Below are 26,789 nucleotides of genomic sequence, written 5' to 3'. Positions count from 1 at the left end.
TTTTGACAATGAGCACAAACATTTATTTCAGCTTAAACTTAGTTTGATTTCTTTGGAGTATCTTGGAGTGGAGCTGAAGCAAGAGCTGAGTAAATGAAGGGCAGAGTCCAGTTCTGAGCTTGGGTTTGGTCAGAGTCACTGAAATCTGTGCAGAGTGGAGAGAGGAGGGGAATATCGGCTTAGAGTCAGCAAAGTAAGTGTATTCTGGCACCCAGCCATAGTTCAACTCCTCCTACCTCCAAATTACCTTTCTAATGGTAATTATTCCAAAAAGTGCATAGACTGTTACCCACTTTACCAAGCAGATTTTCTCATACTTTTTTCTCCATTGTTCTGGCCACATAGGGTCCTTCTAACCCTCTTACAGGAAGCCATTCCAGATTTGTTCCCTCAATCCCTCAACTTCCCATCACCGGTCTGAATTTGTTTTGGTTTCTGCACCTTGGCGTCTGCATCTTGAATGAATGTCCTGTCTCACTGTTCAAGTGGCTGGATCTCTCCATGGTTTTGAGTCATCCCTTTGCTTCTAAGACATGATATTAATAAACTGAAAGACTTCCTAGCTGAGGAGGAGGATTCGAGGATTATTGAGACCAGCTGGAGCTACAGAGAAGGGCAACATTCCTCCAACTCTAGGGGTTTCATCACTGAGAAGCTGCCATGGCACAAGGGTACTGAGGGAAAGCTGAGGATGCTATGGTCTTGGGTGGGTAGGGCAGGTGAGAGCAGCGTCTCACCTGGAGGAAACTGAGGAAGAAGTGAAAGTGGTACGAATATCTGTCAACATTGCCAAACTCTTAATACTCTGCAGATGTTGCTGTCACCCTTTTCCTAGCATTATCTCATTCAAACCCCACCAAATCCTATGAAGTGGTTTAAATAACCCTGACTTTCACAAAAATGCCTCTTTGCGACCCCATGGACTGTAGCTACCAGGCTCCTCTGTCCATGGGATTTTCCAGGCAAGAGTACTGGAGTGGGTTGCCATTTCCTTCTCCAGGGGATCTTCCCAACCCAGGGGTTGAACCCGGGTCTTCTGCATTGCAAGCAGATGCTTTACTGTCTGAGCCACCTGAGAAGTCTCAAGTTTCAGAGAGTGTAAGTAATTTGGCAGCCTGTGTTGGGGTGAAGATCTGAACCCACGTCTGACTCCAGAGTGAGAGCTCACAGCCAATATACAATATGCCCAAAGCTGCTAAACTCCCACCTGAGCCTGCAGAGCTCCATCTGATCCACCATCCAGGCCAGCAGCTCTCGAATCAGTAAATGCTTTAGCAAATCTTCATCACTGGGGTTCTTGGGCAGGGAGCTACAAAGAAGAAAGCCTCTGGCAGGCCCCTTAAGCCCAGGCCCCACCCAGAGAGAGTAAACACTGGGGCTGGGACTCCGGCGTGGTGGGACAAGGTGGGGCGGGGGTGGGGGGTGCGAGTCAACACAGCTGCCTCTCAGTTGTCTCAGCTTTCAAAGCTCCGCCCAGATCTGTCGGCCAGGGAATATAGGCTCTTCCATACAGGCAGACAAACAATTCTGGTGGGAGACATCCCACCCACCCACCTCTACAGTTTTCCCAGAGTGTATTCCAGCCCCGCAGAGATTACTTTGGGAATGTTCACTCTTTAGAATGATCTGTGTCAATTCCTCAGCTTCCTCCAGAGACAGGGTAACTGATTTCAGGGGACTGGCCTTGGGAGGGTCCTTGTTCCATAAAAGCCTTCCTGAAGTTTAGCAGACAAAGGGAGAAGCCAGTTTCTGAAGTCCCTCCTGGAGCCTTGAGCTCCTGGACTTGAGTCTCTCCTGGACTTGGTGACTCTGCACATTAAGTCATCAATCTTAGAAACTCTAGCCCCAAATCCCCTCCCAGGACCCCCATCCCCATTCCTCCTAGGCTATTCCCTTAGGCTTGGGCTGATCTCCAGGAGCTCTGTGAAGACCCCTCTTTGAATTCTGGGTAGAAGAGGATGCTTGTCTGGGGCCTAGCCCTGCTCCGGTCTGGGAAAGGGAACAATGAGGTGGGAGTGAGTCGGAGGCCCCACCCCCACCCCTTCCCTTTCGGGCAGACTCACCCCTGCTCCTCCTTTGCCTCCTCCTTCCTGTTAGACTGATGGGCCAGCTCTAGGGCCCCAGCCTCCCTCTGGGTGATGTTGTGTATCCAGCTGGTAAAATAAAGATTAGGGAATAGGTAGGGCCAGGGGCGATTCCAGATATTCTCCAGCCCAAAGAAGCTCCAACCATTTGGTACCTCAACCCAAGGAGCAGAAGTTACCTCTTTCTTCAGTCAACCTCCCAACTGCTTGTCTTCAACTGCCAGTGAAAAGCTTTTCAAAAGCTACTACGCAGGTCAAACAGCAAAGTCAGGGAAAGAGACTTTGCAAAGAGAAGACCGAGATCAGCTCGTCTTATTTCCAAAGTCTGAAGCTGCCACCACTGAAGAGTCATTGGCAGCAGTTCAGCTCCTCTGCCTTCATCCCCAGCCCCCTAGGGATCCTCTCAGAGCCCAAAACACCTTCCCTGACCCCTCCCCTTAGAAGCAAAGGATTGGAAAATTGCCCACGTCCTGCCCTCAGACCGGACTGCTGCCTGAGCCAGGAGCCCAGGCAGGACTGCCGTGCAATTCAGCTCCCGATCAGCACCTAAGTGAAAGACGACATTGGGCTTGTGCATCACACGGGGCACAGGGAGCAGGGGTTGGGGGTGCACGTGACTCACTCGCTCTTCTTCCCCTTCTGCGCCAGTAGCCAGTTCACAAAGTCTTGTTGGCGGATCTTGTCCATGGCGATACTGTAGTCACTGATGAAGGTGCCCTCAGCATACCTGGTTGCTCGAGGCTGGGAGCCACTGGCCTTAGAGTGGAATCTGAGAGGCAGGGAGGGGAGAGAGAGGGAAACCGAGGTGCCATAGAAGGAGCAGAGAGCGCAACAATAAATGATTGTCACCACCATCTGAAAAGGAAGCAGCCCATTTCTTGGGAGTCAGTTTTTATGGAGTCACCCTTTTGTCCATGCATCACGCCCCTGGGACTTTATCCTTAACTCAAGATCCCACTTCCTGCATCCTCAGTATGTGAGGCTCTGGCTTCTGGGCAAAGATCAGAGGTTCCCCTCATCCCCAAGGACTGAATCAGAGTTCCCTCCTTCACTCCTTTTGTCCTGGTGCCACCCAATTCAGTTATTCGGTTCTCAGTTTCCTAATAATGGGCTTCCCTGGTGGCTCAGACGGTAAAGCGTCTGCCTGCAATGCAGGAGACCTGAGTTCGATCCCTGGGTCAGGAAGATCCCCTGGGGAAGGAAATGGCAACCATTTCAGTAGTCTTGCCTGGAGAATTCCATGGATGGAGGAGCCTGGTAGGCTACAGTCCATGGGGTCATAAAGAGTCGGACATGACTGGGTGACTTCACTTTCTCTTTTCCTAATAAGAGTGAGCTCTTATAAAACAGGACTTAATATGAGTCAGGTCCTGTACAAGTCCTTTAGAACATAAATTCATTGTGTAGGAGGTAGACACTACATGTCTTTGGTGAGTGAGGCAACCACGAAGCAGAGAGATTAATTTAGCGCAAGCGTGAGCAGGGCTGACCCTCAGCTAGTCTGGGTCCAGGTCTACGGTCTTTAACTTCTACACGATGTTGTCTCAAACTTCCACGGCCAAGTTGATAGGGCCATATGGCTTGTCCTTGCATCTGAGAAGGCCTAACTCTACTCAGACGTGTCTCTCTTGGTCTCCCCAACACACAAACAGAGTCCCCTACTGTGTGTGTGTGTGTTCAGTTGCTAAGTCGTGTCTGACTGTTTGCAACCCCATGGACTGCAGCACACCAGGCTTCCCTGCCCTTCACTGTATTTCCCCCTATTATATTCACTCATAACCTTCTCTGCCTCTCCTCACAGCACTCATGACAGTTTGAAGTTTGCTTAGATGGGTCTTTGTCTTCCCCTTGGATCTATATGCTCCATGAGGACAGGTGGCATTTGCGGACCGCTCTTCATGTGTATCCCTTGTGCCGAGCACACAGGAAGCTGCCTATAAAATCTGATCAAACGCACAAACAAATGAGCAGTTAAGGCTTTCATCAGGGAGATACTTTCACCTACTTCAGCCACTTCACTGCTGGGAAGTCCTTCCGGAGATTTAACTGCAATCTCTCCAGCTGCAACAGTAGTTGGTAAAAATACTCCCTGGTTCTAGCCTCGTTCTGCACCCCGATTACTGTAAGGTTTTCCCTCGAGCATCTTTCTTCTTGGCCTGGGATTCCTCCCTTTCTTACCTGTCTCTTGAAAACCAGAACCCAGCCATCCCCCCAGCCACCTGACCCCTCCTTCTCACCCCAGCTTGGAGTGATCCTCTTCTTTCTCCCCCAGCACCACTGCCAGGAGCAGGGACACCACCAGCAGGGAGAAGGTCTTCATGGCCAGCATCTTCCAAGGGTTCTTTCCTGCGATAAGAGAGAAAAGGACAAGGGTGAGAAGAAAGCCCTGTGCTGAGGGGATAGCCAGTATGGTGGTGCACTTAGGAGCCCTGGAGCCTGTGGGGAATCTGGAAGCTGGGGGCCAGGCCTTGGGAGTTAGAGCTTTTCTAAGACCCTGGAGAAATACCTTGGGGATGGTGAGGGGTGCTGGCATTACAGCTAGAAGGGACATTAGAAGGCACATGGAACCTGGCCAAGAGTGAACCTGTTTTGGGGGTTTTAGGAGGAGTCTAAGCAGGGAGGAAGGAGGGCAGCAGGGAGCCTTCCTGGCAGGAGAAAGCAGTGAAGGCTTGTATGTCTGGATGGCCCCCTTCCTGGCCCCCATGGCTAGACATCATGGGCATGTGAACTGGCAAGATTTTCACCTCCAGAGTCTCCAGCTCTTAAGTTGGCTGTCACCTAAATCATCGCAGCCCTCTGGCCCAAAGTGAAAATCGCAAATAGAAGCCCTCTCCATTTCTCAGACTTCACTGTCCCCACTCAGGGACGTCTGATGCTTCTGCCTAGGGCGAGCCCCATTTCCGCAGGGCATCTTCAGCAGAACTTTCCTTCCAAGCCCTGAGCACCAAAGCTAGCTCTAGAGATGTGTCGGCTGCAAGACCCTGCCTTCCTGCCTCGTCATCTGGGTATTAAAGGAGCCCTTAAAGCCACCTTCTTATTACCTGCATAGAAGAAAAGTGCTAGGTGCCGAGACCCACCCCCAGCATCTCGTCCACGGCCACCCCTTCCCAGCTGCTCTCCTACCAGGCTTCCTTTCCAGCTCACCCAGAGGGACAGGGCAGGGGTCTTCTCCTCCTCCCTCCTGGCCTTTCAGAGCCTCAGGAAAGTTTGCCCTGGCTCCTTTATATCCAGGCATCACTGATCTGCTGATTAGCCTAAAAGCATCTTATCTCAAGAAATTAAGCCCACAGCTCCCGCCACATTAAGTCCATTTTACATGTAATAAAGTTGTCCTTTCCACTTGGACTGTGCTAATTGGTGATTAACATTTGGGGATCTCCAGCTGCTGTCTGGGCTTGACCTGTGGGCAGGGTACCTTAAGTGCCCCTTTTCTTCTCCCCTTCCCCTTCTGGGCCCCAGTATCCCCCCACTTCCTTTATAGGTGCTCTCGCTTAGAAGGATGCCCCTGGTGAGGGCAGATGCACGTAGGGTGGCACTAACTGGAGTGGGGTCACTCCTACCAGCATCAGGCTACTCCTGGGTTGGAGGGCGTGGGGCCACAATGGCCTAAGGCTTAGTCAGTGCGGCAGTGTCTCCATCTAGATGTCTAGGAGGGGGTCAGGCTGGCTGGGGAAAGGGCGGAGAGTGATGGGCAGAGGGTTAAACCCCCATGAAGGATGGGGGTTTCCTGGTGAGAGCTGTGAACTGAGAACTTCCACTTGAGCTACCTTCCTGCTGAGGGGCAGGCAGAGTTGGGAAAAGAGGATCATGGACACCGTGAGGACGCAGAGCAAAGCGGGCCAGCTACAACTCGTTCCTAACTGGAGAGATTTATGAGCTCCAAACCTCTCTCCTCAAATGCTCTGCTCTCCTCTAAGAGAGAAGTATATGCCCCTGTCTTTGCTATGGGAGTGGGGCCCCTGAGGCCCTGCTCTCCTCCATCAGACCCTGGGCTCTAAGCTCAGCACTGGGAGCCAGGCTGTGTGCCCCATCGCACGGAGGCTTCCTCAGGTTAAGGGTGGTATCTGATCCTTGGACTGGAGACTTGTTGAGAGGCGCCCTTTTCTTTCTGCAAGCACTTAGTGCATGGCTCTGTCTGCATGGGCTCTCAGTCCAGAAGGGACAGGGCACAGCCTGCACATTTGGCCGACCCCCAAGGCCTCCTGCCCAGGCTGTCCCTTCTCCACTTGCTGTGGGTACTTTGAACCCTAAACAGCCCTGCTAGCTGCAGGGCCGAGTAAAGGCCACTTTTCCTTTCCAGGTCAACTCCCCAGCCTGGGAACAGGTCCAGCATGAAATTAAGTGCTTGTGTGGGATGAGGGGGAACTGACTGGGACAGCTACTCACCTCTGCTTCCTAGAAACCTCGCCTACCCACTACCCATTTCCCACCATCTCAGAAAACTTCTCTCTGGGCAAGCTCTACAAATTCCGTCTCCTAGCTATCAAAGGGCAGAGATTAGACATCAGTTCAGATTTGGCCTCCAAGGAGGGTGTGGGGGCTGCTTGTGATCCTGCTTCCTGGTGAGCAACACAGTAAATGGGCTCAGAAGGGTTGATGTCCAAACCTGGGCCTCTGCTGGAGGCACAGCTTATCCAAAAAGGGTGGACATCGTTCCCTGGGACCCTTACGTCTCATGCCCAACTGAAATCAAGGAAGGTTCTGGAATGGGTCCCAGCAGTCCTGAGCCCCTGCCGGGTACCCTGGGGACTCATTTGGAGTGGAGGTGCAGGATTGCTTGGAAGACCAGCTGTGCTTTTTGTCCCTACCTTACCCGCTCTTGGCACTGACCTTTATGAAGCCCTCCTCCCTTTTTCCCTTTGATTTGGGGCTCTCATGCCCAGCAATGGACAGATTAGGGAGAAATGTAGCCTGGGTCCTGGAGAAGAAGATCGGAGAAGATGCCAGACTCCAAGGGGAGCCCACAGGCCCCTCTCCCTTCCTGGTATATTGGGAGGCCAGAGAATGGGAAAGATGACTTTGGGAAGTTTCTGGGGATCAGAAGGGCCTGCTGAACTTAATCAAAATAGTTAAATAGGGACTTCCCTCCAGTGGCTAAGACTGCACACTCCCAGTGCAGGAGGCTCAAGTTCAATCCCTGCTGGGGAACTGGATCCCACACGCCACAAGTGAGAGTGCCATAGATCCCCCATGCTGAAAGAGAGATCCAGTGCAGCCAAATGAATAAAATGAACATTGAAAAAATAGTTCAGTAAACCCAACTGGCAACCCAGTCAGCCTGTCAATGCCATGATGGGCAGTGCCCTGGTGTGCAGAATCCAGAGCAGTGCAGTGCAGGAGTGGGGGTGGGGCAGAGAGGCTCAGGAGGGAGCAAAGAATTCTACTGTGGAGAATTTCTAGGATGTGAGGGATCAGAGAGGACACAGGGGATAGAGAGGCAGGAAGACACGCCCCACTGGTTGGGAGCCCAGACACAAAGGCCCAGACAGGTGGAGAAGGTCTGTGGATCTGGGGGTATCTGAGGAATCAAGTCAAGGAATCAGAGTGGGGAGGGGAGGGTGATGGCAGTTCTGTTGCAAGAGAACCCAGCATCCTGCTTCCCCGATCCTCCTGGCATCTTGATTGAGGCGCTGGGGGCTGGAGCAGCAAAAAAGCTTTGGGGGCTTCCTGGCTCTTCCAGCTCATGGAGGTGACTCACTCTCGCCCCCCATGAGGCCCGAAGGGACATCACAGATGTTCCAGGCCTGGCTCTGAAGCCAAGCCAAGGTGACTCAGAGGGCTGGCTACAGCCTCCCTGCCGTGGATTCTGTTCTAGAAATTCTCTCGATCTTCAAGCTTACCAGCTGACTCAGGAAGTAGCCATCCCTCTTGGAGCTTCCTTACACCAGGTGGCAGATTTTATTCTCCTCCTGAAGAGGAGACAAGAGGTGACTGGGAACCCTGACAAACTCTGCTGAGTCATCTGGTCTATCGTGATTGCTGGAAGGATTACCTAGAGCTTTACCCTTGAGTCACATCACAAACACAGGCATAGTCCCAGACATTTTTTCCCACTTAGCCTCCACTGCCATTCAGATCAAGATACTTTTCAGAAAGATCTTAAAGAAAATATATACTACCTATAGCTTCTCTTGACCATCTGCTCTAGGGGATTAGTTTGGAAGTTCCCTCTGGTGGCTCAGATAGTAAAGAATCTGTCTGCAATGCAGGAGGCTCAGGTTTGATCCCTGGGTCGGGAAGATCCCCTGGAGAAGGGAATGGCAACCCAGTCCAGTATTCTTGCCTGGAGAATTCCATGGACAGAGGAGCGTGGTGAGCTACAGTCCATGGGGTTGCAAAGAGTCAGACACGACTGAGTGACTAACACTCACTTTCTTCCCTCTAACTCCAGTCCTTCTTGCTGTTTTCAAAGGTGTGGGATTTTTTGTTTGTTTTGGGAGGGTTTCTTGTTTTGTTTTTGTCTGCTTTGGTTTGTTGAGAAAAGGGCTCAGTCCTTAGTAGTTGCAGGAGAAGAGCGGTGAGGAATTAGAATTGGGAGGGGGGTGGCCACAGGTTCTCAGTTCCAGGGACTGAAAGAATTGGGATTTAGGTAATAAAAGGTCAAAGAGCTGGCCCTCCCAGAGAGAACAGCCTTCCTGAGCCTCTCACTTTCCTGTGTAGGAGCACATCCCAGTGAAAGAACAAGAGGGGTAGGAAGTGAGGGCTTTCCCTTCCTTTTCCTTGTATGGGGAACATGAAGGATGAAGTGATTTTCAGGGTCCCCAGGGAGTGCCCCCCATCCTCCCATCAATACAACACACACACTTTCCTGCAATGGATATGGGGAGAGCCTTCTGCAACTTCAGAAAACATGAAGTTTTAGTTAGATTAGGGAGTAGCCTGGTAGGATGGAAAGAGAGGAGTAGAAGGATTCAAGCTCCAGCTCCACCCTCTCACCACTCCAGGGGTTGTTTGGCTTTGTTTCCTTGAAGGCTTTACCCACACAGAGCCTTAGCTTCACTGTTTCTAAGCTGGGGACCAGAAAACAAAATCTGCTCTGCTTAGCTTATGGGAAGTGTGAAATACTTGTTTTGTTAATTTGAGGGCTTCTTGCCAGTGTTGGCTGGTGGTTTTCTCTGGAATGACCTTATTTACCTCACTCTATCATGAGACTTAAATAAGATGAAATAATAAGTCCAGGTTGGTTCAGTCCAGCACCCAAAACATAGAAGATGCTGAAATTGCCAAGGAGGGCTGAGGGCTTTGGAGACAGGTCCACCTATAAGGGTGATTTGGAGTAATGTGTCCTTCTTGTGCTTTGGTTTACCTTCCGGCAAAATGAGGAATGTAATAGTTCCTGCTTCAGAGCATTGGTTTGGAAAGTATTATACTTAGAAAATGCATTATGTTACATTATACCTTGATGCATTAGGTATCTTATGCTGTTTATCAAATTACTCCAAATTTTAGCAGTTTAAAGCAACGAACATTTATTTCTCACGATTTCTGAGGATCACTGATGTGAGAGAGACTTAGCTGGGTGGTTCTGGCTTAGAGTCTCTCCTGTCAGCTGAGCTGTAGTCTCAGAAGACTCATCTGGGGCTGAAGGTCACCTTCCAAGTTCACTCCATGACTCTAGGCTGAAGGCGTTAGTTCCTCACTACATGGATGTCTTCACAAGGGTTCTCACTGCGTGGCTTCTTTCCCCCAGAGGCAGGGCGTGCGCCTAAGATGAAAGCCCAAGTGTCTTAACACCTAAACCCGGAAGTGACATACCACATATCATCAGGTAACCTGTACGCTATTGTCACAGGGACCAGCATTAGCACAATGTGGGAGGGACTCCACGTCTGTGGCTACCAGGAGGCAGGGTCATTGGAGGCCGCCTTAGAGACTGGCCATCTTAGGCAAACTGAAGCAGGCCTTCTTGTCTCTCCTTGCTCCGGTACTCAGCATTTAGTTGGGTGTACCTTTCCCTGTGCTCAAAATTCTCCAAACCAGGCTTCAGCAACCGTGAACTTCCTGATGTTCAAGCTGGTTTTAGAAAAGGCAGGATCAAATTGCCAACATCCGCTGGATCATGGAAAAAGCAAGAGAGTTCCAGAAAAACATCTATTTCTGCCTTATTGACTGCCAAAACCTTTGACTGTGTGGATCACTATAAACTGTGGAAAATTCTGAAAGATACGGGAATACCAGACCACCTGACCTGCCTCTTGAGAAATTTGTATGCAGGTCAGGAAGCAACAGCTAGAAATGGACACGGAACAACAGACTGGTTCCAAATAGGAAAAGGAGTACGTCAAGGCTGTATATTGTCACCCTGCTTGTTTAACTTCTATGCAGAGTACATCATGAGAAACGCTGGACTGGAAGAAACACAAGCTGGAATCAAGATTGCCGGGAGAAATATCAATAACCTCAGATATGCAAATGACACCATCCTTATGGCAGAAAATGAAGAGGAACTAAAAAGCCTCTTGATGAAAGTGAAAGTAGAGAGTGAAAAAGTTGGCTTAAAGCTCAACATTCAGAAAACGAAGATCATGGCATCTGGTCCCATCACTTCCTGGGAAATAGATGGGGAAACAGTGGAAACGGTGTCAGACTTTATTTTGGGGGGCTCCAAAATCACTGCAGATAGTGATTGCAGCCATGAAATTAAAAGACGCTTACTCCTTGGAAGGAAAGTTATGACCAACCTAGATAGCATATTCAAAAGCAGAGACATTACTTTGCCAACAAAGGTCCATCTAGTCAAGGCTATGGTTTTTCCTGTGGTCATGTATGGATGTGAGAGTTGGACTGTGAAGAAGGCTGAGTGCCGAAGAATTGATGCTTTTGAACTGTGGTGTTGGAGAAGACTCTTGAGAGTCCCTTGGACTGCAAGGAGATCCAACCAGTCCATTCTGAAGGAGATTAGCCCTGGGATTTCTTTGGAAGGAATGATGCTAAAGCTGAAACTCCAATACTTTGGCCACCTCATGCGAAGAGTTGACTCATTGGAAAAGACCCTGATGCTGGGAGGGATTGGGGGCAGGAAGAGAAGGGGACGACAGAGGATGAGATGGCTGGATGGCATCACTGACTCGATGGACATGAGTCTGGGTGAACTCCAGGAGTTGGTGATGGACAGGGAGGCCTGGTGTGCTGCGATTCATGGGGTTGCAAAGAGTCGGACACGACTGAGCGACTGAACTGAACTGACTGACCTTTCCCTTTCTCCCTTGCTTTTCACTTCTCTTCTTTCCACAGCTATTTTAAAGTCTCTTCAGACAGCCACCTGGCCCTCTTGCATTTCTTTTCCTTTGGGATGGTTTTGTTCGTTGCCTCCTATACAATATTACGGACCTCTGTCTACAGTTCTTCAGCCGCTGTGTACTAGATCTAATCCCTTGAATCTATTGGTCACCTCCAGTGCATATTCATAGGGGATATTATTTAAGTTGTACCTGACTGGCCTAGTGGTCTCCCCACTTTCTTTAGTTTAAGCCTGAATTTTGCTATGAGGAGCTGATGATCTGAGCCACAGTCAGCTATAGGTCTTGTTTTTGCTGACTGTATACAGCTTCTCCATTTTCGGCTACAAAGAATGCAATCAATCTGATTTTGGTATTGATCATTTGGTGATGTCCATGTGTCAAGTCATCTCTCATATTTTGAAAAAGGGTGTTTGCTATCACCAATGTGTTCTCTTGGCAGAATTCTGTTAGCCTTTGCCCTGCTTCATTTTGTACTCCAAGGCCAAACTTGCCTGTTACTCCAGGTATCTCTTGACTTCCTACTTTTGCATTCCAGTCCCCTATGATGAATTTGCTCTTCAGTCACTCCGTCATATCCAACTCTTTGTGATCACATGGAATGCAACACTTCAGGATTCCCTGTCCTCACTATCTCCCGGAGTTTACTCAAACTCATGTCCATTGAGTTGGTAATGCCATCTAACCATCTCATCCTCTGTCATCTCCCTCTCCTCCTGCCCTTAATCTTTCCCAGCATCAGGATGTTTTCCAGTGACTTGGCTCTTTGCATCAGGTGGCCAAAGTATTGGAGCTTCAGCTTCAGCATCAGTCCTACCAATTAATATACAAGGTTGATTTCCTTTAGGATTGACTGGTTTGATCTCCTTGCTATCCAAGGGACTCTCCAGAGTCTTCTCCAGCACCACAGTTCAAAGGCATCAATTCTTCGATGCTCAGCCTTTTTTATTGTCCAACTCTCACATCCGTACATGACTTCTGGAAAAACCATAGCTTTGACTATATGGACCTTTGTAGGCAAAGTAATGTCTCTGCTTTTTAATATGCTGTCTAGTTTTGTCATTGTTTTTCTTCCAAGGAGCAAGTGTCTTTTAATTTCATTGCTGCAGCCACCATCCACCGTGATTGTGGGGACCAAGAATAGGACATCTTTCTTGGTGTTAGTTTTTGGAGCTCTTCTGGGTCTTCATAGAACTGATCAACTTCAGCTTCTTCGGCTCTGGTGGTTGGGGCATAGACTTGAATTACTGTGATATTGAATGTTTTGTCTTGGAAATGAACCAGGATCATTCTGTTGTTTTTAAGGTTGCAGCCAAGTACTGCATTTTGGACTCTTTTATTAATTATGAGGGCTACTCCACTTCTTTTATGTGATTCCTGCCCACAGTAGTAATTATAGTGGTCATCTGAATTAAATTCACCCATTCCCGTCCATTTTAATTCACTGATTCCTAAGATGTTGATGTTTACACTTGCCATCTCCTGCTTGTAACTGAGAATGGTGACTGCATCCGTGAAATTAGAAAATGATTGCTTCTTGGCAGGAAAGTTGTGACAAACCTAGACAGTGTGTTAAAAATCAAAGATATCACTTCGCTGACAAAGGTCTATATTGTCAAGGCTATGGTCTTTCCAGTAGTCATGTACAGATGTGAGAACTGGACAGTAAAGAAGACAGAGCGTTGAAGAATTGATGCTTTTAAACTGTGGTGCTGGAGAAGACTGTTGAGAGTCCCTTGGAAAGCAAGGGGATCAAACCAGTCAATCTTAAAAGAAATCAACCCTGAATACTCTTTGGAAGGACTGATACTGAAGCTGAAGCTCCAATACTTTGGCCACCTGATTCGAAGCACTAACACATTGGAAAAGACCCTGATGCTGGGAAAGATTGAGGGCAAGAGGGTGACAGAGGATGAAATGGTTGGATGGCATCACCGATTCAATGGACATGAACTTGGGCAAACTCTGGGAGATGGTGAGGACAGGGAAGCCTGACGTGCTGCAGTCCATGAAGAAGTCAGATATAACTTGGTGACTGAACAACAACAATATCGTATGCATAATCAGTACTAAAAAAATGTTAACCACTGTTTCCACTGTTATAGAAAATGCTAGATTCGTTTCTTTTCATCATCATAAATTCTGGCCATTTAATATCTCCCTATCCCTATCTCTCCACTTAGTATCTCCCAGTCCTGATCTCTCTGCAAGAGTGGAAATGGAGATGATTTTAGATATCGAAGACCAGCAGAGGACAGATAGCAGAATGAATTGCATTCCAAGAGGGTACTTGCTTGGGTAGGCAGCAAATCCTGCATGGGATGTGTTTGTAATAAAAGTGTTTTAACATGGTTGTTTATCTGAAATTCTGATTTAACTGAGCATCCTGTGCTGTTACTTGCCAGATATGGCAACCTGAACTTCCCCAAGATTTTAAAAATCCTAGTGCCTCAGTGTCATTCCCAGAGACTCTGTGTGTCATTTGTCTGGAGATTTTTAAAACCTTCTGTTTTGAAATATGTTAAAACTTACAGGGAAGTTGTAAAAATAATATGGAGAACTCCAATACACGCACAGCATTCAACGTTTGCCACTTTTCTTCCATCACTCTGTTATCTATCTTTTAAATTGAGAGTAGATTATGTACATCATGCTCCTTTACCAGTTAATATTTTCAAGCATATTTCCTACAAACAAGGATATTCACTTATCTAACCACAATAAGTACAATTATGAAATGTGAGACATTTAACGTTGATATGGTTTTTCCTGTGGTCATGTATGGATGTGAGAGTTGGACTGTGAAGAAGGCTGAGTGCCGAAGAATTGATGCTTTTGAACTGTGGTGTTGGAGAAGACTCTTGAGAGTCCCTTGGACTGCAAGGAGATCCAACCAGTCCATTCTGAAGGAGATCAGCCCTGGGATTTCTTTGGAAGGAATGATGCTAAAGCTGAAACTCCAGTACTTTGGCCACCTCATGCGAAGAGTTGACTCATTGGAAAAGACTCTGATGCTGGGAGGGATTGGGGGCAGGAGGAGAAGGGGATGACAGAGGATGAGATGGCTGGATGGCATCACTGACTCGATGGACGTGAGTCTCAGTGAACTCCCGGAGTTGGTGATGGACAGGGAGGCCTGGTGTGCTGTGATTCATGGGGTGGCAAAGAGTCGGACATGACTGAGCGACTGAACTGAACTGAACTGATAAACATATAGTCTATATTAGAATTTTTTTCGATTATCCTGCTAAAGTCCTTTCAGGTATTTCTCCTCTGTTCATAGATCCAGTCCAGGATTGTGTACTGCCTTTCATTGTTATGTCTCTTTATTCTCCTTTAATCAGTTTCTCAGTCTTTCTTTCTTTAATGATACTGACATTTTTAAGAGTATAAGCCAGTTATGTTATAGAATGTTTCCCCATTTGGTTTTGTCTGATGTTTCTTCTAGATTAGATTCGGGTTATACATCCTGACCAGAACATTGGAAAATGAAAATGTGCCTCTTTTTCAAGGTATTGCACCTGGAGGAACAAGGTGTCTGCCTTCCCATGACTGATGATAATTTTGATCACGTGGATTTTCCCACGGTACAGTTCTTCTTATAACTAATAAGCAATGTACATGGAGACACTTTAGGACAATGCACATCCCCATTTCTTCATCAGAATTCCCCCACCCTCAGACTTATTTAACAACTTTTGATGATTCTTGCCTGAACTTATCTCTACTATGATGATGGAAAATGGTTATTTTTCCAATTCACCACTCCTTCCTCAGTATTGGGATTTTTAAAAATGGCACTGTTGAGGTATAACTGACACATACTTAACTGCACGTATTTAAAGTGTACAATGCAATGTTTTGACATGTGTCTCCTCCCGTGAAATCATCACTCCACTTAAGGCAGAGAACATAACTGCTGTCTCCCAAAGTTTCCTGGAGCCCCTCTCTCTTATGACTTACCCCTCCCATCACCAATCTTCTTTCTGTCACTGTAGATTTGTTGGTATTTTCTTGAATTTTACATGCATGGAATCACACAGTATGTATTCTTTTGGGCTGGCTTCTTTCATTTAGCGTACTTGAGATTCAATCACATTGTGGCACACTGTCCATTCTTTTTTATTGCTATGTAATATTCTTCCATCGTATGGATATATTAGTTTATCCATTCATCTGTTGGTGGGCATTTAGATTATTTCCAGCTTTTGGCTATTACAAATAAAACTACTGTGAATACTTGTGGACAAGTCTTTGTAGGGACATATACTTTTATTTGTATGGACATATAAAAGAACAATACCTAGGATTGGGGTATATTTGGCTTTTTAAGAAACTGCCAAGGTGTTTTTGAAGTGATTGTAACATTTTACATTTCTACAAGCTGTATGAAAGTTCTTCTACCTTTTTGCCAAAACTGAATTTGGTCACTTTTAAATTTTAGTCATTTTAATAGATATGGTATCTCATTGTGATTTTAATTTGCATTTCTCTAATGGCTAATAATGTTAAGTAGCTTTTTTATGGGTTTATTTGCTATCTGTATATCTACTTTGGTGAAATGTCTGCTCACATTTTTTGACTATTAGGGAGGAGGGGTGGTTGTTTGTTTTCTTGTTATTGAATTTTGAGAGTTCTTTGGATGCGAGTCCTTTGTCAGATATATGATTTACAAAACTCTTCTCCCAGTCTATGATGAGTCTCTTTTTATTTTGCATTTTTATTTTTTATTTTTCTCTTCCAGTTTAGAGGTATCATTGACATACAGCACTATATATCCAATCAGCATGATGATTGGACTTATACCTACATTGTGAAATGATTACCAGGGTGTTTAGCAGACATCTATGAAAATTTTAAAAGGAGAAAAAAAATGTTATTATGATGAGACTCTTAGGATTTACTCTCCTAACAAGTTTCATATATAGCACCAGCATCGTTGAGTATAGTATTCATGTTGTACATCATATTCCGAGTGCTTATGTATAACTAGAAGTTTGTAACTTGACTGCCTTCACCCTCCCCTCCAATTCACCCTCCCCTCACCCATCCTCTCTAGTACTACAAATCTGACCTTTTTCTATGTCTGTTTGTTCAAAGCATAATTGACCTACAATACAACACTATATTAGTTCCAAGTACATGACACAGTGTTTCTATAGGATACTCACCACTGTGACTTGTCTTTTCATTGTCTTAACAATATCTTTTGAGAAGCATTTTTAAATTTTGATGAAGTCCGCTTTATCAATTAGGCTTTTTTGTGAATTTTGTTTTTAGTGTCATACCAAAGCTTTGTCTAACCCAAGGTTGCAAAGATTTTTCTCTTAGAAGTCTTATAGTTTTGGGTTTTTCAGTTAATTATATGACTCAAGTGATTAGATTTAGGTATATGATTCAGTTAACTTTTGTATATAGGATGGGGTATGAAAGGATATTTATTTTTTGCATGTGGGTATTTAACTGTTCCAGCACCATTTGTTGAAAAGATTATCCTTTCCCCATTGAGTTGTCTTTACACATTTGTATGAAATGAATTGTGATGTATATGTGGGCTACAGTGGGATTTTTAAATGCTCCACTGATAGAATAGCAAGCGCAAGGACTCCTGTCTAAGCATACCTGGGTAGACTCCTGGTCTATCTGTGGCATAGTTGACCTATAGAGTAGAAACAATGATACAACCACCTCAGGGTGTTTACCACATTTTCCATTGTTCTTTGTGCATCTCTTCTTTCCTCTTCTGCTCTCCTCCCAAGCAAAGTACTGGAATTAGGAAAGCTGGTCCTGACTAATGGTTCTCAAACTCTAGAGTCCTCAGATCCAGGACTCTAAGAAGGAAGGAGGGAAGGTGGAATGGGTACAGTGTTATCCATGAGCTATTTTCAGCATGATTCAGTGGGTAAAGAATCTGCCTGCAATGCAGGAGACACAGGAGACACAGGTTCAAACCCTGGGTCAGGAAGATCCTCTGGAGGAGGAAATGGCAACCATTCCAGTATTCTTGCCTGAAAAATCCCAAGGACAGAGGAGCCTTGCAGGCTACAGTTCAAAAGGTTGCGAAGAGTCAGACCTGACTGAGCGACTAAGCATGCACGCACACCAGACATCAAATACAAATTATTTAGGCACAGCTGTATGGGTAAATTCCAATGTCAAGTCCCTCTGCTTTTGGTGGAAATAGTGTAACCTCTTGCCACTTGTGTAGAAGCTCTGCTTTGTTGTTTATTCGCTCAGTTGTGTGCAGCTCTTTACAACCTTGTGGACTGCAGCATGCCAGGCTTCCCGATCCTTCACTATCTTCTGGAGTTTGCTACAACTTGACCATTGAGTTGATGATGCCATCCAACCATCTCATCCTCTGTTGCCCCCTTCTCCTCATGCCCTCAATCTTTCCCAGCATCAAGGCTTAGCCACTCATTTGTTATTACTTGATCAATGGAATTTTTTGTTAAGGCAACATTTTGAAAAATGTTGGGCTTATATATGCAAGCATGTTCAGTCGTGTCTGACTCTTTGTGACCCCGTGGACTATAGTCCCGCCAGACTCCTCTGTCCATGGACTTTTCCAGGAAAGAAAACGAGTGGGTTGCCATTTCTTTCTCCTGGGGATCTTCCCAACCTGGGGATTGAACCCATGTCTCTTATGCCTCCTGCATTGCAGGCAGATTCTTTGCTGCTAAACCATAGGGAATTTCTCACTTGATCAATGGAATTTTTTGATAAGCAATGGTTTTCAGAATATTGGGCTTATAGGGAAATAATAAAGGAGATCTTAGGTGGTAAAAATAATGAAGCCACTCAGAGAAAGGAAACAACATGGATCCTGCCATGCGGTTTCCAATGTATTGAAGGACATGATCCCTCAGCAAGAAACTCCCAAACTAATGAGAAAGAAATAAGCTTCACCCTATGGGTTTCCAGTGATGCCAATGAAATGCATCTGCAAGACCTAGGATAGACTGGGCAGGTGTGAATCTGGGTGCTTGCTTCCTATTATTCACCAGCTGGTCCTAAGTTTCAGCACAGACCATCTCAGTTTATTATGAATACATGTATAATTAATCAGACCTTTAGCTAAAGTCAAGCCACATCCATGATTTGGCTTGTAAAGATATTTTGGGATGATTAATTTAAATATCCATTTTACCTTTTAAAAAAAGTTTGTTACAAGAATGTAATAGTTGGGAAACCCTGAAAAATATAGCAAAGAGAGAGAAATGGACAGTGGGGAGAGAGAGAGAGAAACAAGGAGGGGGAACAGAAGGAAATTCACTAATAGTCTTAAAACCAAAGAGTTATTGTTAATGGTGATAATACTGAAATGTATAGAAATATCAAATCACTGTGTTCTGCCTCAGGAGCTAACATAGTGTTGTAGGTCATTACTTCAAACAAACAAACAGAAAGAGATCAGATTTGTGGTTACTAGAGATGGGGGTGGTGAGGGGAGGGGGAACTGGATGAAGGTGATCAAAAGCTACCAACTCCAAGTTATCAGATAAATAAGTACTAGGAATGTACAGAACAAAATGATTAATATAACACTTCTGTATGTTATATATGACAGTTATTAAGAGAGTACATCCTGAGTTCTCATCACAAGGAAAAACTATTTATTTCTACTTCTTTAATTTTGTATCTATATAAGATGATGGTCACTAAACTTACTGTAATCATTTCATGATATACTTGTCAACTCATTACACTGTACACAAACTTATACAATGCTGTATATCAACTATAGCTTATTAAAACTGAAAGAAAAAACCATTGTTAACAATAGTTTTCCAAGCTTTATTATTTCCATTAATTTTTATTATGAAATAATTATACTTAACAAAAATAATGCAAACTATACACATAGAGTTTCAACAATAATAAAACAAATACTTACGAAGCCATGACTTAGATTAAGAACTAGGACATCCATTCCCAATCTTTGAAGTATCCTGAGTCTCCCTACACACTGTTTAGTTATGCATATTTTTTGAACTTAGATAAATGGAACCATAATGTGTATATTACTCAGTCTCTGGTTTTTCTTTTTAAAATCAAATTATGAAATTCATCCATGATGACACATTGCTGAAATTCGTTCATTGTCATTGCTCACTAGTATTCCATTGCATAACTATACCTGGTTTTACTTACCCATTCTCCTATCAGTGAACATTTGTAGGGTTTCTAGGTTTTGTTATTATAAACAATGCTGATGTAAATATTCTTGTACATGTCTCTGGATCTCCATGTACAAGAGTTTCTATAAGGTAATTTCTAGTCCTTTATGCACATGTAATTTTTATTTTCAATCATACAGACTACATAAGCACAAATACTGTTTTGCGACATACATTTTTGGGTAAACTTCCCCTAAGTTTTTCTAAACTCTAAACATAATTTTTTTTTTGTTTTAACACAAATGCAGTTTTATTTTAATAAGATTTATGCTAGTAACTGAGTTAAGAATTTGTATACTCAGATAAGATAAAGAAGAAAATTCAAAATTGTAGGACTTATGTATTCAAGGAATTTTATACAAAATACTGACTCCAAACAATCTTCCCAAATTTAACTCTATGACAAATGCTAAAGTATCTGTTTTGGCAGTAAAACTAATATTACTGAGGTTACACTTTGAAATGATATTACCTCTTCTGTACTTAGTTAAGGAAACAACATACTCCTGTGGCCAGTTTCTTGAGCTGTCTAAGCAGAAAGTACCATGAAGTAGGTTTATGCCTCTCTAATCACAGTCATCATTGATGATCTATGGAATCTCATTTTCATATCACTTAATGAAAAACTGATCAAATTTAATAATTTCACAAATTCTTATTTAAAAATTTAGTCTATTTATAACTTTAATTTTAAACTCAATGTAAACCACAGTTCTCCCTCTACATTGTATGTTCAGGCTTGATCTGGAACTCTTGACAGTTTACTGTGAAGGATGGTAGGAAAGATAAGATATAGGTCAAGTATACAATTTGATAAGCTTTGACACATGTATAGACACAGGAAATCACCACCCCAATCAAGAACGTGATTCAGAGTATGTGAGACTTTGCACACATTCTTTAAGAGCAGAGTTGCTGTTTCCAGCATCCTTCCAGTTCCTCCAAACAAGTCCCACTGGCCTTGTGTGAACATAATTTTTAATGACTACATAATATTTTACTAATAAAGTTACTTGAACAGTTCTGTGTTTTAAAGCATTTATATGACAGATACATAACACATCCTTATTCATTATCTTTTTTTTTTCCTTTTGAAATTTTCATTAAGTTTTTTGCCTTTAAAAATTTTTTTGGGGGGAAGCGGCGCCCTGCACAGCATGTGAGATCTTAGTTTCCAAACCAGAGATTGAACCCATGCCCCTTGCAGTGGAAGCAGAGTCCTAACTGGACTGGACCACCAGTCCACTGGACCACTGGGGAATCTACTTTTTTTGCCTTTGTTAATCACGGTAAAATATATATAACATAAAATTTATAATTTTAACCATTTTAAGATTCAGTGGTATTAAGTACATTTACAGTGTTGTGCAATCATTGCACTGTTTCCAGAACGTTCCTGTCCTCTTAAGTTGAAATTCTGTACCCTCAAAACAGCAACTACCCACCCCACCTTTTTCTCCCAAATCTTGGTACTTTCTGTCTCTGAATTCACTCTAGGTATCTCAGGTAAGTGGAGTCATATATTTGTCCTGTTGTATCTGGCTTATTTTACTTAGTGTAATGTTTTTAAGGTTCATCTATATTGTAGCAGTTATCAGAAATTCACTTCTTTTTAAGGCTGAATAAAACACTCTATATACTGGACTTTTGGTAGAAATGTTCTCAAAGTGCAATTTCTTAGTCAAATGGTATGAATTTTTAAAAGTGTTTGTTGCTTTAAACTTCTCCTCCAGTTACATGGAATGTTCTATTTCCCTATATTCCTGCTAGTAATGAGTATAAATTAAAAACCAAACAAATCATTTTGCTATTTTCATAACTGGCTTTATTTTTTTCCTTATTTAACCTGCTATTCAAATATGTTTGCCTTCTCCTTGAGTGTTTATGGCTGTACTGATACCTGTGTGTCTGTGCTCAGACCTGTCTGACTCTTTGCTACCCCATGGACTGTAGTCTGCCAGGCTCCTCTGTCCATGGAATTTTTCAGGCAGGAATACCAGAGTGGGTTGAAATTTCCTACTCTAGGAGATCCTTCCTGAACCAGGGATCGAACCTGCATCTCTTGGGTTCTCCTGCATTGGTAAGCAGATTCTTTACCACTGCACCACGTGGGAAGCCTGTACTGATAGCTAGAATGTTTAATAAACATCTGCTATTGTTGGGTGACTATTCCAGACATTCTGAGAATCATCAAGATGGGAGGGCTGTCCTGGAATGACATTTTTGCTTTGGATGATGGTTAATGGGAGCTGCCTACATTCCAGAGGAAAGACCCAAAGAGGGATCTTGGCAGGAGGTGTATGTAGATAGGGATTGTCATGCTGGTTGTGTGGCATCAAGGGAGATCAAGATAGTAAAGAGACTGGCCAGCTCTGTTGGTTGCCAATGACTGCCTGAAACTCTGAGTTGAGAATAATTTCAAGACTATTCTTTGGACCAGACATGGAAAGAGGATGCTCCACATTGGGCATTGGGCACTGTCATGGCACAAGACTAGGGAGTGAAAAGCCCAGAGATGCCATTTGGTTGCTATTCTTGATGCAGGCGAATCAGTTTTTTTGGATGGCTGCATTTATTTGTACTTCAACTGATGATTGTTGAGTATTGTATTTAAAAAAGAAAAGAGGAGGGGAAGGTAAGGGAAATGAAAAGAAGGAAAGAAGGGAGGGAGGGAAAGAGGGAGGAAGGAAGGAAAGAAAATGCACTTATAAGCTGAATACAGCATTTTATCTGATTGCATTGAGTTCATCTTCTTCTCAGGTAGCATCAAAAGACACTTATTTTATATATACATATATCTGTGTATATATATATGTCAGACACCTGTTAGCACTGTGTCCCACTCCCTGGGTAACAGTCTTTGCTGTCAAGGATTTGATGCAGAAAATGCTAATAACCAAATTAGTTATAAGCAACACAGACACAGGAAAATGATACAAAGAAGGAAAAGTGTCTAGGTAATGTTCAGACAAAACACACTGGGGGTACAGGGGTGAAGCAGCTCTGGGGTCTGAATAACCCTGGAGTTCTCAAAAATTTAATAAGTTTCCCATTTTGGTGTATAAAATAATTCAAGCATCTCTGTGTCCTTCCACTTCACTGGAAATAACAGTTTAAATGACACGTCAATGATAGTGGGAGAGGAAGCGGGAAGGAATGAAGAAAAGCAAAGAAAGTTTGAATAGGTGTACTGATTAAAAAGAGGAAAGGAATGGGTTGAGGGGCATAAGACTCAGAGAATAATAAAAGGGGGAAGAGAAGTAACAAAGAAAAAAGAAAAACTGAAAAGAGGGTAAAGGTAAAGGGGGAGGAGGAAAGGAATTGGCAGTGTCGGGAGTAGGAGGAAAAATGGAGGAACAAAAGGAGAGGAGGGGGAAGAAAAAGAGGAGGGGTGGGGGGAGGGGCGGGGAGGAAGAGGAAGATAGAGATCCTGAACCTCATTTCAAAGCAATTTAGAAACAACTCTAGTATTTGTTTCCTACACACTTTGTAAGCACATTTTAGAAATGAAAAGAAATTCATAAAAGGTATTCAATCATTTATCACACACATGCTCATCAAATACTTTCAGGTTATGTTTAAAACTGGAAGTTGTGCTAATAAAAATTCTTAAAAATCTTTTAGTATTTATGGGAGGAGTGGATGGACCAAAACTCTAGACTGTTAACCCATGAAAACTGAAATAACTTTTAGAATTGTGTCTCAGTTTAGTTAAACAACCATTTAAAAAAAAAAACAAAAAAAAAACAACAATGTACTATTAGGCTGGGTCCTTTTTCTTTTACAAAGAAAAAGTTTGTTTTACAAAGACAGATTGAAGTGTTTTTAATGAGTATTTCGCTGATGAACTATCAGTGAAATAGTATATGTATTAATTTTTTCATCTTAAATATATTTTTAAAAGTATCCCTTTTAAGCACTCAGAAACATTTAAACATTCAAGACACCTCCTGAAAAAAAGGGTCCAACTAGAAACTGGAGTAAGGTAAATTAATTTTATCATCAGAAGTAAACTTTTAATGAAGAAAACAAAAATAGTTTGAGTTCCAGATAGAAAAATTCTTTTAGTCTTGAAAAGCATAAAGGTTATGCAGATAAAATCAAATTAACTCCATTCAATTTAATGTTGTAACTTAAAATCATTTACTTAGAAGACATGTAGCTTTCAAGTAAAAAATTGTCTTATTACTATTCCCACTTAAATAATATCCATGTATGCATTCCCTCACTTTTGTTGCTTGTTATAATTTATTTGGGAAAATAACATTTACTTCAAAAAATAACATTTATTTCCTTGTCTTATATTCAGTTGTACAATTTTGCCCCAAACATACCAACTATCTATTTTACATTTTGTGCAAAATAATGACTAAATAAAGTTGTTTATTGTCTTTTAACCAAATGATTTTGCTGTAAAAAAAAAACTTGTGTAATCTGAGGAATGTTATCACCATTTCTTTTACATGTGTGAATAGGGGTTAGTGTGGTGAAGTTTAATTGACTAACAAATTGAATTTGGAAGCATTTATTTTTTAAAAAGTTAATTAAATAAATTATTCTCTCCCTTATCTAAAAGTTTCTACATTGTAAACCTGAGCCAAAACCAAAAGTTAAGCAGTTTTTGTCATACACATTGTGTGACCCATAGAAAAACAAATGACTGTTCTTAAAGTTTTTTTCCCCCTCCATGAATCTCTTCTATCTCTGGAATAAACACATTTCTTTTCAAGGCTTTAAATACTGAACACTTAAATAATAATTTGAAGGAGGAAATTTCCTTTTCTGCTTATAATTCTCTTACATTTTGTGAGTTATCTTAATCATATAATTATCCTTATTGACAGGAGAAAATGCTGAATGTGCTTTAATAGTGGGACAAATTTACACTTTTTCAAAGTTTGTAGGCATTTAAAAGAACCACACTAAAACTTCAAGTTGCAGGAAGAAATAAAATATCTCAAGACAGTAACAATGAAAAACAAGCAAACAACAACAAAATAAACAAAAACCAAGCAAACAAAAGACAAATTCTTTAAAAAGTTTGAAGTCAAAGTGGCCAAATGTCAGGAAATGTGCAGTCTTCTTTTTCTGTGTTTCATAGAAACCATAAGTGTATTTCAATAGTGATTATGATTCATTAGAAAACAAAAATTGTAAAAATTCTATTTTAATGTATTTTCCTTTTAAGTGCTTTCCAATTTGTGTCCTCTTTTTTGTAAAGCATGTTAAGTTTTTGAAATAGAAAGCCATTGATAACTTTTAGATTTAAAATGCAGTATACATTCTGGGGATTTATCCAAAGGAGCTAATTTAAAAGAGGAAAAAGTTATATGCCCTCAAATACCTAGTCAGCACTACTAACAAAAGTAAAAGATTTGATGTAACTTATATACCTAAGAATAATGATTCATGATTAACACATCTATTGGGCTAAATATAACATTTTGGCTAAAAATGGTCATTATCAAAGCTTGGGGCAGCATAGGAAAATACTTATGGTACAAGAGTGAGTAAAAAAATCAAGATATACAAATAAGATGACAAAATAAAAAATATAAAATTATTACAAATAAAAAACTGAAAAAATATTAAAATTAATTTGTGGAAATGCTGATTTTTTTCACTTTATATTTAATTATTTTTATATTAAAATTTTTTAAGCTGTATTATCCTCTTAAATTTTTTTTCTCTCTCCAAGTATTTGTATGTTTGCACTGAAGGAAAATGGATCAGAACCCCCATCTTTAAAATGGAGTCAAGTTTCAGTGTTTCTGAATTCAGAAAACTGAATTACGTAACTAGACCAAACACTTCTTCAGGAAAAATAAAGGAGGAAGAGGAGGAGAACAAAAAGTATGGTAATATTTTTAAAAATCATTATTCTCAAGACAATTTACCCTGCAGCTATTCTTTTAAACTCTCACAAAGTAAATTTAACTCTGCACTGAAGATTAAATTTTCCCACAGAAGTGATGTAAGGGAAAAAAATGTAACAAATACAATGTTTACTAGTTGTCTTTAATTTTTAAAAAAGCCAAAAAAAAGAATGATGACAAATGATGGCATCCCAAGTCTTCCCACCCCTATTCCTAACCTGGGAGTGAGTCTTGACAAGAAATAACCCCTCTCTTAGGTTAATTTTAGAGCTAGACTCACTCAGAGGAAAAGATGAAGCACCAATCAACATCATTCAGTACCCCCAACCTCAGCCTAAAATAGCCAGGTCACTGAGGCAAAACTGATTTGGGGGGCTAAAAAGGTCTGCATCTCACCCAGCTGTCTCCTTTCCCTTGTGTTCTTGCAGCCTCTGACTACACACAGAAGCTCTTGGTGGTGGGGGGTGGGGGAGGGTTAGAATTCAGTGAAACAGCTGATTTTTAAAAAGTACTGATCAGTTTATCAGCATTTGGTAAATTTTTTGTTTAATATATTTATACTTTTTCCTTTGTCATTTTAAAACATCTGAAAAACTGAGTAATTTCAGCTAACCTTTACACTTCTATTATTCTTTTAAATAGAAAAAATCAAGCTAAAAGCAAACTGAATAATATTCAATTATTAACTGAAATTTGTTTCCCTTTGAATTTAGGATAGGAAAATGTGGGCTGCATTTTACAGGCATTTAGAGAGTTGAATGGAGATTTTTGTGGGGTGTAACTGGCCTTTGTTTTAGGAATAAAGAGATAGAGTAGTGGATATGTTCCCCAGGGAGAAAACCTGAGAGGTGCTTCTATTAATTCCTGAAGATTTAAATTAAATGAGGGAAACAGCACTTAAGGTTTCTGGGACCTGGAATGCCCCGCCGAGTACCCTCTTCCTTGTTCCCCAATGTAACAGAAAAGGTTTCAGGAAGCTGGGTTCCTATTTAGGGAAAGGCCAAGGAACACAACAGCCTTTCTGAGACCATCTTTTAGCCCTTTCAAAAGTAAGCACACAGCACCAAGAAGAGTCCCCGGGCAACAGACCCACAAGATAATTTTTCCCCCCTAGCCTCCTAATTTTCCTCTTAATTTTCTTCGCTCTACAGCTTGTATTAGCTTGCTTTTCACTTAAGAGAGATTATTTATTGAATGCCTACTATGTGGCAGGCAGTGGAAACTCGTTGGTTTGTTTAAAATTGTTTATGTCAAGAGCCAAGTATTAAAGAGTCTGAAAGAGACAGGGTCGGAGGAATTAGGGGGTGGAATACAGATATCGCCCACCTTCTTGGATAGAAAACATTTTTTGTCTACTCAGCAACTGATGGCTTATAGTATTCAGATTTCTGTAGATCCATGGGAAAAAAA

General features: G+C 42.5%; 1 protein-coding gene across 2 annotated transcripts; it reads right to left on the bottom strand.

Annotated features, from left to right (window-relative positions):
• GIP (gastric inhibitory polypeptide) lies at positions 1–5,288 on the bottom strand. 2 transcript variants are annotated; one of them, XM_061391469.1, is made up of 6 exons: positions 5,208–5,288; positions 4,322–4,430; positions 2,707–2,853; positions 2,064–2,153; positions 1,208–1,309; positions 1–145 (listed from the first exon to the last, which is right to left on the bottom strand). In XM_061391469.1, exons 2-6 carry the CDS (start codon positions 4,411–4,413, stop codon positions 136–138), a joined length of 441 nt encoding a protein of 146 aa, XP_061247453.1. In that variant the 5' UTR covers positions 4,414–4,430; positions 5,208–5,288; the 3' UTR covers positions 1–135. The 2 variants fall into 2 exon arrangements, with proteins under 2 accessions (XP_061247453.1, XP_061247454.1); XM_061391470.1 differs by having other exon boundaries at positions 5,229–5,264.
• Positions 5,289–26,789: the final 21,501 nt, after the last annotated feature.

The sequence above is a fragment of the Bos javanicus genome, chromosome 19, assembly GCF_032452875.1.
Source record: "Bos javanicus breed banteng chromosome 19, ARS-OSU_banteng_1.0, whole genome shotgun sequence".
Lineage (NCBI taxonomy): Eukaryota > Metazoa > Chordata > Mammalia > Artiodactyla > Bovidae > Bos > Bos javanicus.
This window is presented reverse-complemented; position numbering and strand designations above follow the sequence as displayed.

Bases quoted from the DNA above. Each gene is read 5' to 3' on its own strand.
- GIP (XM_061391469.1), bottom strand. From the start codon at position 4,413: ATGCTGGCCATGAAGACCTTCTCCCTGCTGGTGGTGTCCCTGCTCCTG. The intron at 2,854-4,321 runs GTGAGAAGGAGG...CCTGCCTCTCAG, and splicing joins GAGGATCACTCCAAGCTGGG to ATTCCACTCTAAGGCCAGTG. The intron at 1,310-2,063 runs GTGAGTCTGCCC...TCTTCTTTGTAG, and splicing joins GAGGCAAAGGAGGAGCAGGG to CTCCCTGCCCAAGAACCCCA.